This window comes from Pelophylax lessonae, assembly GCF_965119305.1.
Source record: "Pelophylax lessonae genome assembly, chromosome: 8".
NCBI classification, from domain to species: domain Eukaryota; kingdom Metazoa; phylum Chordata; class Amphibia; order Anura; family Ranidae; genus Pelophylax; species Pelophylax lessonae.
Genome location: NC_138775.1, coordinates 230,300,314 through 230,313,701, shown reverse-complemented (window position 1 = coordinate 230,313,701; position 13,388 = coordinate 230,300,314). Strand labels below are relative to the sequence as shown.

The 13,388-nt window shown below is 42.4% G+C and overlaps 1 protein-coding gene across 1 annotated transcript in view; it reads left to right on the top strand.

Moving 5' to 3' along the window:
- BRINP2 (BMP/retinoic acid inducible neural specific 2) overlaps window positions 1–13,388 on the top strand; it is a 444,253-nt gene that overhangs the window by 168,476 nt on the left and 262,389 nt on the right. The window contains exon 3 of the mRNA XM_082264973.1: window positions 4,698–4,879. Coding sequence (XP_082121099.1) covers window positions 4,698–4,879 — 182 coding nt within the window. The remainder of the gene's footprint in view (window positions 1–4,697; window positions 4,880–13,388) is intronic.

The window sequence follows — 13,388 nt, the reverse complement described above, 5'->3', positions numbered from 1 at the left end:
TCCCAGTGACTCACCCCTAAGCGGACAGCTCTGTTTTGAAGTATCAATCAGACAAAGCCATCCATGAGGCAAGCTAATACTGATGTGCTGTTTACTTAGCTATCCCATAGTGTTTAGGGAGTCATTTGTCATGTATTAAATGTTTATTTGTTAATAAAAAGACTGTATATAAAGTAAAAAAAAGAACAAACAAACTATAAAGCAGTTTAAAAATGTGCAAACCTTAAAAATAAATAAACATTATCTGATGTATAGTGATAAACTGAAAATCAATCGCATATAAGATATTTTTGGGTAAAACTTACCCCAGATAAATTAAAATTAAACTCAAAGTTCAAATTGAAAAACACCATTTAATGCAGTCATGATTTCAATAAATTTATTTTTAGATATAGCTTGTATAAATACCATTTTTTTTTCCAGCTACAAATAATTTAATAATAATAATAAGTAACAACATTTTTTACAGCTTTTCATAGCTACCAATCTTCTAAAAAAGATCTTAGAACTTTTTTCAGGTTTTTTTTTTTTTATAATAACGATAATTTTTATTGAAAGTTTTATTTGTACAAAGGTAGTAAAGTACAGAAGCAATATAATGTATCCCTGTGATAAAGCAAAAAGGGAAGCTCTACTTATCTGCTTCCACCCCCCCTCCCTCCGCTGCCACATTTGGCAGCTTGGGGGAGTGGGGGGGGTACCTGGTTTTGACAGGTACCTTCTCCCACTTCCGGCTGAGTTCACCAGCTGGAACTTTGCCCCCCCCCCCTCTTCCTTTCCCCGCAGCCAGCCCAATTAGTGAGTGCAGCATGCTTCGGATTTGCACAGTAGGGAACCAGCCCAAGTTGGCTTGGGTGAAGACGCCACTGGATTCCTGGACAGGTAAGTTTCCTAATATTGAAAGTCAGCAGCTTACTTAGCAACTCTGTAAGACTCAAGATGGGGAGACATGCACAGGTGGTGGCGACACCTGTGTTAGGAGAACTTAATTGGGTGGTGGCGGTACCCTCACAGTATGCACCCTATTGGGGTGAGGGTCCGGATGCCACAAAAGTTGCACTAACCCCCACTTTGAGCCAAGTGTTGAGCGTGGGCACGACATATGATTTATACTGTTACGACTGTTTGTGCATGATTGTATTATTTGAATAATTGTATAGTTTTCGGCTTGTTCTATGATGGACATGTAAGTGCACATTTAATTTTCACATGCTTTCTGGTATTGTTAATATATTCTATTTCTTCAATAAAAATGTATTTACAAAAAAAAAAAAAGAAAGTCAGCAGCTACAGCATTTGTAGCTGATGACTTTTAATTTTTTTGGGGGTGGTAACATGATAGTGTAGCTGTATCCAAAAACAAACAACAAAGTTAAGTAACCTTTTATCCAAAACCCATTGGGTTGTATATCTGTACACAATGCATAGTAAGATAAAAAGGTAACTTTGATGCCTTCAATCAGATACCTATGAAAACTGTTATGATAGGATGAAGGTTGGGTAATGTCGGCCAGTGAATACATTATAGGAAGAAGCTCATCACATAATGCTACCAAAGGTCCAAAATGACCCCTGTTTGACATTTATAAGTGCAAACATGAATTCAAATTGAATTTGCAAGTTTAAATTATGCAGGAAGAGAGTAGGGTCTTAAGGATCTTTTTTGTTCCACACCACTGCTACTATCACCCTGATGAAGATTAGTGTACAATATTGTGCAGAACGTGTATATGTGGCCAAAAGATCTTAGAATTCAAATGGATGTTTCGAGGAGGAGAGACGATTATTGAAAGCACCTCATTGTTGGTGAAGATCATATTATGTTAACCCTGTGGTTGCTAGAGAGGATCTGGTGTAAAGCCTGATGGATTATAGATCTGGTTAGTGGTTAGGGTGAAAGGTGGAGGAAGCCACAAGGAGGATATTTTGTGGACACTTTATTTTGGATGCGCCATTGCACTTTATGTGTATTTAAAACAGAATATATTGCACAAACTTTGCACTTTATGCATCTGAATTATGAGATTTGGACACTAATGGATGAATTTTATTGCACAATATGAACTTAATTGCATCGTATGAATCGGATGGAAGAAGGAACTTTTATTAAGTTTTATTTTTAGCTATTTATAATTATATTGAGTACTATTTATGGATTGGATCATTTATGCATTCACGTGGGTATTTATTTATTTTTTAAATAACTTTATTGGTTTTTCTTTTGATCAAACATTACTAAAGGACAGTGTAGCAAAGGAACAAGAGCATAACACTTACATGAAGCAGAAAATTGTCAGAGGCAGTACTGTCTGGGGGAGGGGGCAGGGTTGGTGGGGGGTGGGGATAGGGAGAAATAAACCATGGTTATTTTTTAATTATAGAGCAGTCACATTATTGGTTAGATTTTAACCACTTGCCTTCTGTGCACTTAAACACCCTTCCCATCCAGGCCAATTTTCAGCGCTGTCACACTTTGACTGACAATTGCGCGGTCATGCTACACTGTACCCATATGAAATTTGTATAATTTTTTTCACACCCATAGAGCTTTCTTTTGGTGGTATTTAATCATCTCTGGGTTTTTTATTTTTTACAAAAAAAAAGAATAAAGACAGAAAATTTTGAAAAAAAAAAAGTTTTTCTTATTTTCTGCGAGTAAATTTTGAAAATACATTTTTCTCCTTCACTGATGTGCGCTGATGAGGCGGCACTGATGGGCACTGATAGGCTGCACTGATGGGCTGCACTGATGGGCACTGATGAGGTGGCACTTATGGGCACTGATGAGGTGGCACTTATGGGCACTGATGAGGAGGTACTAATATGCCGCACTGATGTGCACTGATAGGCGGCACTGATAGGCGGCACTTATAGGCGGCACTTATGAGCACTGATAGGCAGCACTGCTGGGCACTGAGAGGTGGCACTGAGGTGGCACTGCTGGGCACTGAGAGGCGGCACTGATGGGTGGCACTGATGGGCACTGAGAGGCGGCACTGATGGGCACTGGCGGATGGCACTGATGGACACTGACGGGTGGCACTGATGAGCACTGATGGGCGGCACTGATGAGCACTGATGGGCAGCACCATCAGTGCCCACACTCAGTGCCCATAGTGCTTCCAGTCAGTGCTCATCAGTGCCTAGATGAGCAGGCACTGATGGGCACTGACTAGCAGCACTATGGGCACTGATTGTGGGCATTGATGGGGGGCACTGATGGCGGGCACTCTGGGCACTGTTGGGGGCAATGTGTGTATGTTTTTTACCTTGCAGTAATCAGGGCACTGGTGATCAGTGCCCTGATTACATATCTCTGTGTCCCCAGCGCTGTGAGGCTTCCCCTCCTTCCTCACACTGCAGGCTCCGTGTGAGGAAGGAGCGCCGGCGATGAGAGATGATCTCATATGTTTACATATGAGATCATCTCTCATTGGATGGTCTGATCACGTGGTGAATGGCCGCTGTGATTGGCCATTCACCACGATCTGTGATCGGCTGTGTCCAAGGGACACGGCCGACACAGATTCTCCCAGATGCGCGCTCGCGGGAGCGCGCGGGGAGCCTGCTTCTGGGAGGCCGTTTAAAAACGGCCTCCCGAAAATTCGAGTCCGCACTGCAGCCGTATATAGGCTGTAGCGCGGATGGGAGAAAGTTAAATACTGCCATAGTTGCCTGGCTAAGTGCCAAAAAAAGGGTACATGAGCTACTTTTTTGCATTTGTCACACATAGGGTAGCCTATTCAAGTGAACAGGTTGCCCTATACTATTGCACAACAGATGTGCCCAAAAAAATTGTAAAAAAACACAATGCGTCACACAGGTGTGAATGTAGCCTAATACAGGAGGTGTGTTACTTGCCAGCTCACAGGTGAAAACAGGGAAAAAAGCCAAAAAAAGAAAGCTGCTACATCTAATGATAGGTACGCTACAAAATATTACATTTTTTGTTTTGGTTTTAATGTGGCGCTCCACCCAAAAGGGGAAGCTCCGCTTGTTTGCACCCTCCACTGCCGCATTTGACACTTTTTGGGGGGTTGGGGGAAGTGGGTACCTGGTTTTGATAGGTACCCGCTCCTGAAACTGGGTAAGATCGCCGCACGGTGATCTGCATCATGTCCGGCACCTTCACCCCGCTGCCTCGTTGGACCTGTGTGTGTCCCAGAAGACAACGGGACCATTCAGAATGCACAGCGTGACTCACGCATGCACATTAGGAAAGTGGCTATGAAGCCTGAAGGCTTCACTGCCAGTTTCCCTTACTTGCAATGCCGGCACCTACAACCGAAGCAGATGGGTGAATCAGCTTGGGGTGCCGTCATAGCGGGATCCCTGGACAGGTAAGTGTTCTTATATTAAAAGTTAGCAGTGTTAGAGTTCCTCAAAGATGAAGCCCAGATTCTCGACAAAAACATATCCTGAATCCCATCTAGCATTTACCGGACACCAAAAGAATATAAAAAAATGTCATTACTATTTTAGCTGACACAGCACTGAAAATTGACCTGGCCATAAAGGGCTAAAAGGATATTAAATATAGATTAGTCGCCCATAGCCACCAATTATATTTCTTTTGAGATTTTTTTCAGGTCAGGCTGGAAAGCTGTAAGTGCTTTTCCGTAAGACTGTAAGTTATATAAATGTACTTTTTTTTAAGGTAATTGTCTCTGATTCTTATATCCTTTTTATATCTTCAGGTGAAGAGTCCCTCACCATGTTTGTGGATAAGGGAAGACTGAAGCGAGACGCTGGAGTACGCGGGAACAACTCGTCCCCCACGCTGGACACTCTGCACCAGCTGGCAGCTTCATATTTCATGGACCGAGAGAGCGCTCTGAGGCAGCTGCACCACATTCAGATCACCACGGGAGCCATTAAGGTACACGGAGCAGGGGTTAATGAAGCAATAGCCTCCGTAAGTCTGTTAGATAGCAGTGATTAACACCTCGGTCGCGGAGAGGAGCTGTGTGTTTCAGCACAGAGTTTCATTAGGAAATGTTTTGTGGGACAGCCGCGCTATTCCCAGGATGCAACAAGGCAAGGATTTACAGGACCGAATCAAACGGGCCTGTCAATGGGAAGCTGTTTGATCTGTTTGCTCTGCAAGGGGTTTCACGGTAGGAAAATTGCCTTGTGGTTGATTATCTGAAGGAAGTTCATTAGCCTAGCAATCCCTTGATGGTATTTTTAGATAGAATCAGGAAGTTAATGTAATGGAATGCAATATTCTTCAGATGTGATGATTATAAAAGTGTTGCTTTCTTAGAATTCTTTCAGGTGCACATCCCTGCCTCCTAGGCCTAGCAAAGTAGTTTTGTTGCCTGGGGCATGAGGAGAGATGAAACAGGGCTTTTCATAGGAGCTGGATTTGTAACAATGCAGTGATAGTAGCTCTAAAACATATCTTACTGACTCGCCTACTAGGAACTGGCATTGGGAATAAAATTGCACTGTTATATTGTATAATATGAGGAGCAAGAAAAAAACATTTTCTATATAGCACATTTCAACCCAAAAAGGTGAAACACATCTATAGGAACTAACACATGTATAAGAACTCTATCTTAGACTGGAGTAGTGATCAGATCCTCTTGACATCTACTCAACCCCCCTGTTCCATATGGCTTCATAGCTTACAAGAATGATAATATTTCAAAGTGTCTGAAAGCTCTCATAATTCAGGTCTTGGACGTGTTCTGTAATGTTGAAGATGTTTTACCATTGATCCAAGGACCCTCTTCTGTTCTAATAAGTCTAGTGACTTTCCCTTACAAATGCTCACACCTCCTTGCATGTTCTTGGTCAATCGGTAATTGACACCTTTTCTGACGTCAAGGTGATTTGATTAAAATGACTGAGTTACTCCAATGGCTATAAATGCTGAGGTATGTTCTCAGCATTCAACAATCACAATTGAAATCACATGGATGAGTCTCAAAGCGTTGTCACCATTACAAAACATATCCAGTTGAGTGTGACTAGTACTACTAGCTTCAGTTCTTCAGACCTTACAGTTCTGCAAACTTTATACCACTGCCTCAATGACTGCCTGATTGTTTGGTCTTCTGGTGATTAGAATTAACCTTTATACATCCATCCTCCATTCTATCCACCTTTACCTATCATCTAAGGGAGTAGGTACTCCCAACGAAAGTCTAATTGCATAACAAAGCTTATTCATGGCACTTACTTATCAAGAACTTCAGATTATAGCTTCTTTGACTCGCTAATTTGAAAAAAAGTATTTTATGACTTTAACCACTTAAGCCCAGGAAGATTTTACCCCCTTCCTGACCAGGGGGTATTTTGCGATTCGGCACTGCGTGACTTTAACGGACAATTGCGCGGTTGTGCGACGCTGTACCTAAACGAATTTGATGTCTTTTTTTTCCCACAAACAGAGCTTTCTTTTGGTGGTATTTGATCACCTGTGCGATTTTTTGATCATGCGCTATAATCAAAAGAAGAGCGACAATTTTGCAAAAATAATATTTTTCACATTTTTTATATTAAACAAGCAAAAAATTGGGGGAGCAAGCCCTGAACATGTATATCTAAAGCCGGTGCAGCTATGGACCAAGCAACATGTATATTAAAAAAGAATAGCGCAACCATGCAAAAGAAATGACTATTAAATATGGAGACAATCCATAAATAAAAATGGGGGTTTAGTCCCACCATATGGCCATATCGTGCTCAAGCCCACCACTGCGTCAAAGTACCCCATTATCAGTGGGTCCTACACTATCCATAGAAAAGGGGTGAATCCAGCCTCTCCAACCCTTGGAGACAACACTCCTTGCTGGGATGGATGTGCTAATGCACTACAAAGGACTCCTCCTGTATCTACTTGATGGTGGACTCTGATAGAGTACAGGTGTGTGTGGGGGGTGGGATGCTCAACCACAGAAGACTGGTCAGACCGAATACATAATAAACAAGCAAAAAATTGGGGGAGCAAACCCTGAACATGTATATCTAAAGCCGGTGCAGCTATGAACCAAGCAACATGTATATTAAAAAAGAATAGCGCAACCATGCAAAAGAAATGACTATTAAATATGGAGACAATCCATAAATAAAAATGGGGGTTTAGTCCCACCATATGGTCATATCGTGCTCAAGCCCACCACTGCGTCAAAGTACCCCATTATCAGTGGGTCCTACACTATCCATAGAAAAGGGGTGAATCCAGCCTCTCCAACCCTTGGAGACAACACTCCTTGCTGGGATGGATGTGCTAATGCACTACAAAGGACTCCTCCTGTATCTACTTGATGGTGGATTTAGATATACATGTTCAGGGTTTGCTCCCCCAATTTTTTGCTTGTTTATTATGTATTCGGTCTGACCAGACTTCTGTGGTTGAGCATCCCACCCCCCACACACACCTGTACTCTATCAGAGTCCACCATCAGAGTCCACCATTTGGCCAATTTGTTTTCTGCTACCTATGTTTGGTAAAAAAAAATCACAATAAGCGTATTTTGATTGGTTTGCGCAAAAGTTATTGCGTTTACTAACTAAGGGAAAGATTTTTGTCATTTTTGTTGTTTTTTTTTTTTTAACGAGTAATGGCGGCGATCTGCAATTTTTTTTCCGGCGGACATTTCTGACACTTTTGGGGGTACCAGTGACATTACTACAGTAATCAGTGCTATACATATGCACTGTTACTGTAAAAATGACACTGGCAGGGAAGGGGTTAACTTTATTGGAGAAGGAGGGGTTAAGTGTGTCCCTAGGGGCGTGCTTCTAACTGTGCAGGGATGTGGCTGTGTGTGTAACATCACAGATCAACGGTCCTACATAGCAGGACCGTTAGATCAGTGCTTTTACACAGGGAAGAATGACAGGCGGCTTTGTTTACATTAGACGCCTGCCTTTCTCCCTTCACAGCGGACGATCACGAGTGACCGGCAGACATCGGGTCCGCCGGTCACACGCACGGAGGTGTCCGTGAACGAGCCGAGGCGGGAGCGCGCCTCCGGCGGCGCGCGCCTGCCCACTATAGGCTCCCAGGCTAGTGATGTACCCATACGTCACTTTGCCTGGCCGGGGCTGACCGCCGCAGTATATGTACTTGCTGCAGTCGGCAACCGGTTAAAAGAATTCATAATTCATCTAGAAGGCATTTGGTATATCATTGCCTAGAGCCATTCTTGAACTGAAATTACCTATCTACTTGAGGCCCCTAAACAAAGTAACATGGAGTACTTCCCCTTAAATCTTCTGCAATGGGGCTTTAGAATTTTAGTTTTATTTATAAAGTATTTTTATTGATTTTATAAAGGAAAACGTTACAGACAGTAGGGTTGATTTGCTAAAACTGGAGAGTGCAAAATCCGGTGCAACTGTGCATGGTAGCCAATCAGCTTCTAACTTCAGCTTGTTCAGTTAAGCTCTGACCAAAAAACTTTGAGGCTGGGTTCACACTATTATGAATTTCCCCGCATCCAATTCGCATGTCAGGAGATTGTGACCGGCTCTCTATGGAACCAGTTCACATATCTCCAGGGCAGCTCCAGTGCGAATTGCACAGGAGTCCTGTGAGTCTTGTGGTCCATTTTAGGTCAGAATTCAGCAAAAAATTCATACTGAAATCAAACCTGAAACAGTGAACATGGACGCAGCGGACCCCTGCTGTGAGTCACTCCATGCAGCAGTGTGAACCCAGCCTGAAGCTGATTTATTTCTATGCAGAGCTGTACCAGATTTTGTACTCTCAATACAACTGAATAGTAATTGAGTAGCATAGCAACAAACATGAAAACGTGACAAAACAATAACATCTTAGGCAGCACAAAGAAATCAATAAAGTAAGTTAACATTGAGATTTAAGCCAAGCACGGGGTTAATGGAAGTCAGGATCTCTCCCAAGCAAAGTAATTATGTCTTAGTGCTACAAGTTTTTCATGGGTACAATTTGTTCTTGCTTCAAAGCTTCTGAGGGATTGGGGGCTAGATATTGTTCCCATTGTCTTATAATACCTAGTCTGACCACCAGTAGGGTGTAAGTGCACAGGGAAGGCCACTATGCCTAGGTTTAGTATGGCCAGTGCGGGGGATGGAGGGGTCAAAAATACAGTCATTTCAGACAGCACTTGGAAAAAAAACCCCAGAAGCTAGGGAGGTGCTTGCAATGTCATAATACATGTGTTAAGGTGCATGTAAAGCCACAGTTCCACAAGCATAAGAGTGAATATGAAGGGTGAAATGTTCCGGCCACAAAATCGACATGGTCGATTTTGGGCCATCCGCTTGCTTTTCGTCACCTGAAAAATAAATGTATAGTTACGATTTTTTTTTGTTTACTTACCTTGTTATTGAAGAAAAATATACTCACCTTTCTTCCACTTCCTCCCTCTGCGGCAGCGGCCCGCCCCGTCACTTCCTCTTTGCACTGATTCCTGGGAGCTGAACGTCATCGCTCCCAGGAATCAATGCGCCAGCACCGGCCCCGCTCGTCACTTCCAGTGCGGGCGCGTCATTCCCTTCTAAACAGCTTCTGGGCATGCCCACAAGCTGTGGAGGGATGACGCGCCCGCACCGGAAGTGACTATCGGGGCCGGTGCAGGCGCATTCTGGGAGAAGAGGACACGGCAGAGGATGCAGAAGAGGACACGCTGGCTTCAGCTGCCCACATCCGAGATGGCAGCGCTGGAGAAGAAATTTTCAAGGTAAGAATTTCTTCTAAAAGGTAAGTGCGACCCGGGAGAGTACAGAGGCTATCCGTTGTGGAATGTACTAGCCCTGACTGTCCCGGGGGTATTTTGTATTGAAAAAACTTTTTCGTGGCCGGAACTCCGCTTTAAAAAAACACCTAAACTCTGAAAGCTGTGCCCAAAAAAAGTGGGCAAAAGGCAAGCAAATAGTCACCAGTTTAACTGGTAGGCTCACTGTAGCTAATATTTTCCCCATGATTGAGTTACCATGCCTTGTTCTGCACTTTCTCTGTGTGAAGGTGACCATATTGGTAAAGAAGCAGAGCCATGCTTTCCAATGTAATAGCTGTCCATGCATGACTGGTGTTCTGGTGACTATAATCAGAAGCTAGCAAATAGGTTCAGGAAGCACAGATCCAGAGAATGAATGAAGCAGAAGCAGGGGAATGCGTGCGCTGCAGGTCCTCAGGTACAACTTCCTCTTACCAAATCACTAGACTCAAGACTAGCAGTCAGGGGCAGCAATGCCTTGGATGGAAGCGCACAGCTATTTTTCATGAGGAACTAAAGGGAAAAAAGTACAATAGCTGTACATCTTACTCAAAATTATTATTTCTAGATGCTCCCTATACTATTGCACATCTTCACTTTTTGAGTTAAAGTCCCCTTGAAAGGCTGATACTTTCTGAAATTGATGTTTTACTTTCAGTTAATTGATAGCATATGGAATGTTGACTTTTTAACAATCTTAGAGAATACGATGGTAAGATCTCCCCACCATATTTTTGGGCTCTCCCCCGTGACTTTAACATTTGCTAAGCCGTTTGATGGTGTCACATTATGCTGGGTTAACTTCCTTAATTAAAAAAATAAACCCCAAAAAAACCAAGTAAATTAAAACTCCAGCTGCCAAGGTCTTATACAGACTATTGCAGAGACAATTTACGACAGAGATTATTTTGCGCAGAGTTAGTATTTAAGCAGAAGTTTCATAGAGAACATCTTTTCTTCTCTCTACAAAAACAGGTCATTTGTCATGGACATCAGAGGAGGAATGGAGAGAGCTAGGCATGCTGTACATTCTGTTTCTTCTCTGATCTGTTTCTGCCCAGTGACTGTGGGTAAAGCAAACACACAATCATTTCTGTGCAAACCTTTCCCTATGTTCTTCTTCTTTCCATTTCTCATGTTCCAAGACTATATCAGCAGAGACATGGGGGTTGGGGAGTCTTCACAAGCTCTTAGTTGACAAACAGAGCAAGTAGACTCGCTTATTGCAACAAGTTCTTCATCCTAAAAGATAATGTTTTTCTGCTGAGCACCGCACCTAACTCAGGGGCTTAGTCAACAATGTCAATAATAGATATGTATTTTTGTTTAGAATTGTGCAAGATGATTTCCTTTGGGTCTTTTAAGTATGAAAAAGTAAATGGGGCAGAAGTGCCTATGCATTGTGAGGGGAAGGGGTTAATGGAGCAATGTATCAGCAAAGGAAAAAGCTGCTGCAGCGACATTATTAATGCAACATTGGCCCCGTTAATGAACTTGCCACTCGTTAAAAAGCAGCCAGTTCCCTTCTGTTCCGAAAATGAGCTGGTTCGGATTTTTTTTATCCTATTTTGTTGTTCTGATTTGGCAGTTTCTTTGTTTCAACAAATTGTATCACAACCTTCCCGTTACCTGATGGGTGGTTTATTGTAGAGTCTTTCCAGGCATTGTAGGCTCCTTGTAGACTAATGACTGGGATCTAGGTGGTATACACAAGGGTGTCGTATTACCACCAGCAACCTATCAATCCTCACAACAGATGTTGGAGCGTGCTAATGATGGAACCACCTGGCTTGTGATTGCTCAGACAGTTCCAGGATTTTGTGATAAAGTGATTTCAACGGCAAATTCAGTTCTATATTCTAGTATTCCCAGAACCCAAAGCTTTCCATTCACCCTCATAATGTATATTGTATAGAGGGGTGGTATAAATCAATTACTTTTCATGTGTATTGGCTTCTACAGCCTAGCATAGTTCTTTTATCAACAACCCTCAAAACAGTAGAATATAAAAAGTAATATTACATTTTTCTAACCAGTGCAAAATAATGAGATTCTTGCAGAGTCGCCAGTTACTGCTGGGTCCTTTGATGCGGTACTGCCAATATCCACTTTTTCTTAGTAGGAGAAACAGTCTTAAATTGATTGTAAACCCTTACATACAAAGTGAAGTGACTGAAAAGAGGGGATACACAGAGATGAAGAAATCCTCTTACATAAGTTGTACCAAACTGTCTGAGTATTCTATTCTCTACATCTGTTCAAAGTGCTGGATTTTAAAGTTTGTCTGAGCATTCAAAAAAAAAAAGGGGGCAGAGAGCTGAAGTTACACTCTGCAGAGCTCAGTGAGGAGAGCTCTGAGTGCTGATTGGAGGAAAGAGAAATCCCCCCCACCCCTTCACACAGCGCACAGGAACAGAGCTGAGGCTATACATTTGCTAGAGGTTCCTCCACTGTCACCATTTTTCTCTTGGTGCCAGGAAAACTTGACAGAAGTGATTCATACTGATAGCAGAGAACGAAGCAGCAGAGAAAAGTGACACTTAGTGCTCTTAATTGAGAGAAGGGCACACTATAGAGAGTATATGCATTGTTCATATGTCATGTCTGAGGTTTACAACCACTTTATTGCAAGTAAGTGAACTTCTCCCTTGACATCACCATTGTCAGTAGGATGAAGGTAGAGGGTAAACCCTCCTACCTTATCTAAGAGTTTATTCATAGTATACAAATAGGCCACAAAGTTAAAGAGTCCAAAGTGTCTTTGATTGTTCGCAATAATGTCATAAAACAACCAACATGTTTTGAGGGCAGCAAAACTCCCCCCTCATCAAGGCTTAAAAATGGAATAGGAACATGAACTGACTCAAAGGAAACTATAATCAACTAGATCTATATTTTATAAAGAGCAAATGACTCCTGCGCTTAAGGGGTGGCCTTGCGGCTGGTATCCGGAAAATGTGATTCAGGTCAAATTGTAGTAAATTAAGGCTGTGCTGCCACTCTCAACGGGTCGTGGTAACCCAAAGAAGATACTGGAAAAGAGAAATGGACAGAGGGCGCACCAGCCTAGCGCATTTTCTTTAAAACAATTTATTGTAATAGACATGTATACACATTATACTCACAAAACGATTATGAAACACGGGCAATAAGCAATGAGGGACCACCAGGGGTCTCCACTGGGCATCCTCAGCTGCCGCAGGCTGTGGAAGGATGTAGACCTCCAAAAAACCGCTTACGCGTTTTGGGGTGTTCCCCCTTCATTAGAGCTCTAAGCGTAAGCGGTTTTTTGGAGGTCTACATCCTTCCACGGCCTGCGGCAGCTGAGGATGCCCAGTGGAGACCCCTGGTGGTCCCTCATTGCTTATTGCCCGTGTTTCATAATCGTTTTGTGAGTATAATGTGTATACATGTCTATTACAATAAATTGTTTTAAAGATAATGCGCTAGATCTATATTTTATCCTGTGCAAAAATTCCTTTTGGATTGGAATTATAGGTTAATTGTGACAATGTAATTAGCAGCAAGTAAGGCCTAAGTTTTCCTAAAAGTAAATAAATAAAAAATGTTGGCACAAGGGACATTGCTTAACTTCAGTGAGATGTTCCCCTTGTGTTGCTGTGTTCTCCTTTTTACTTAGATCTTCCTTTCTCCTTAGCCATTGTTCTGTGG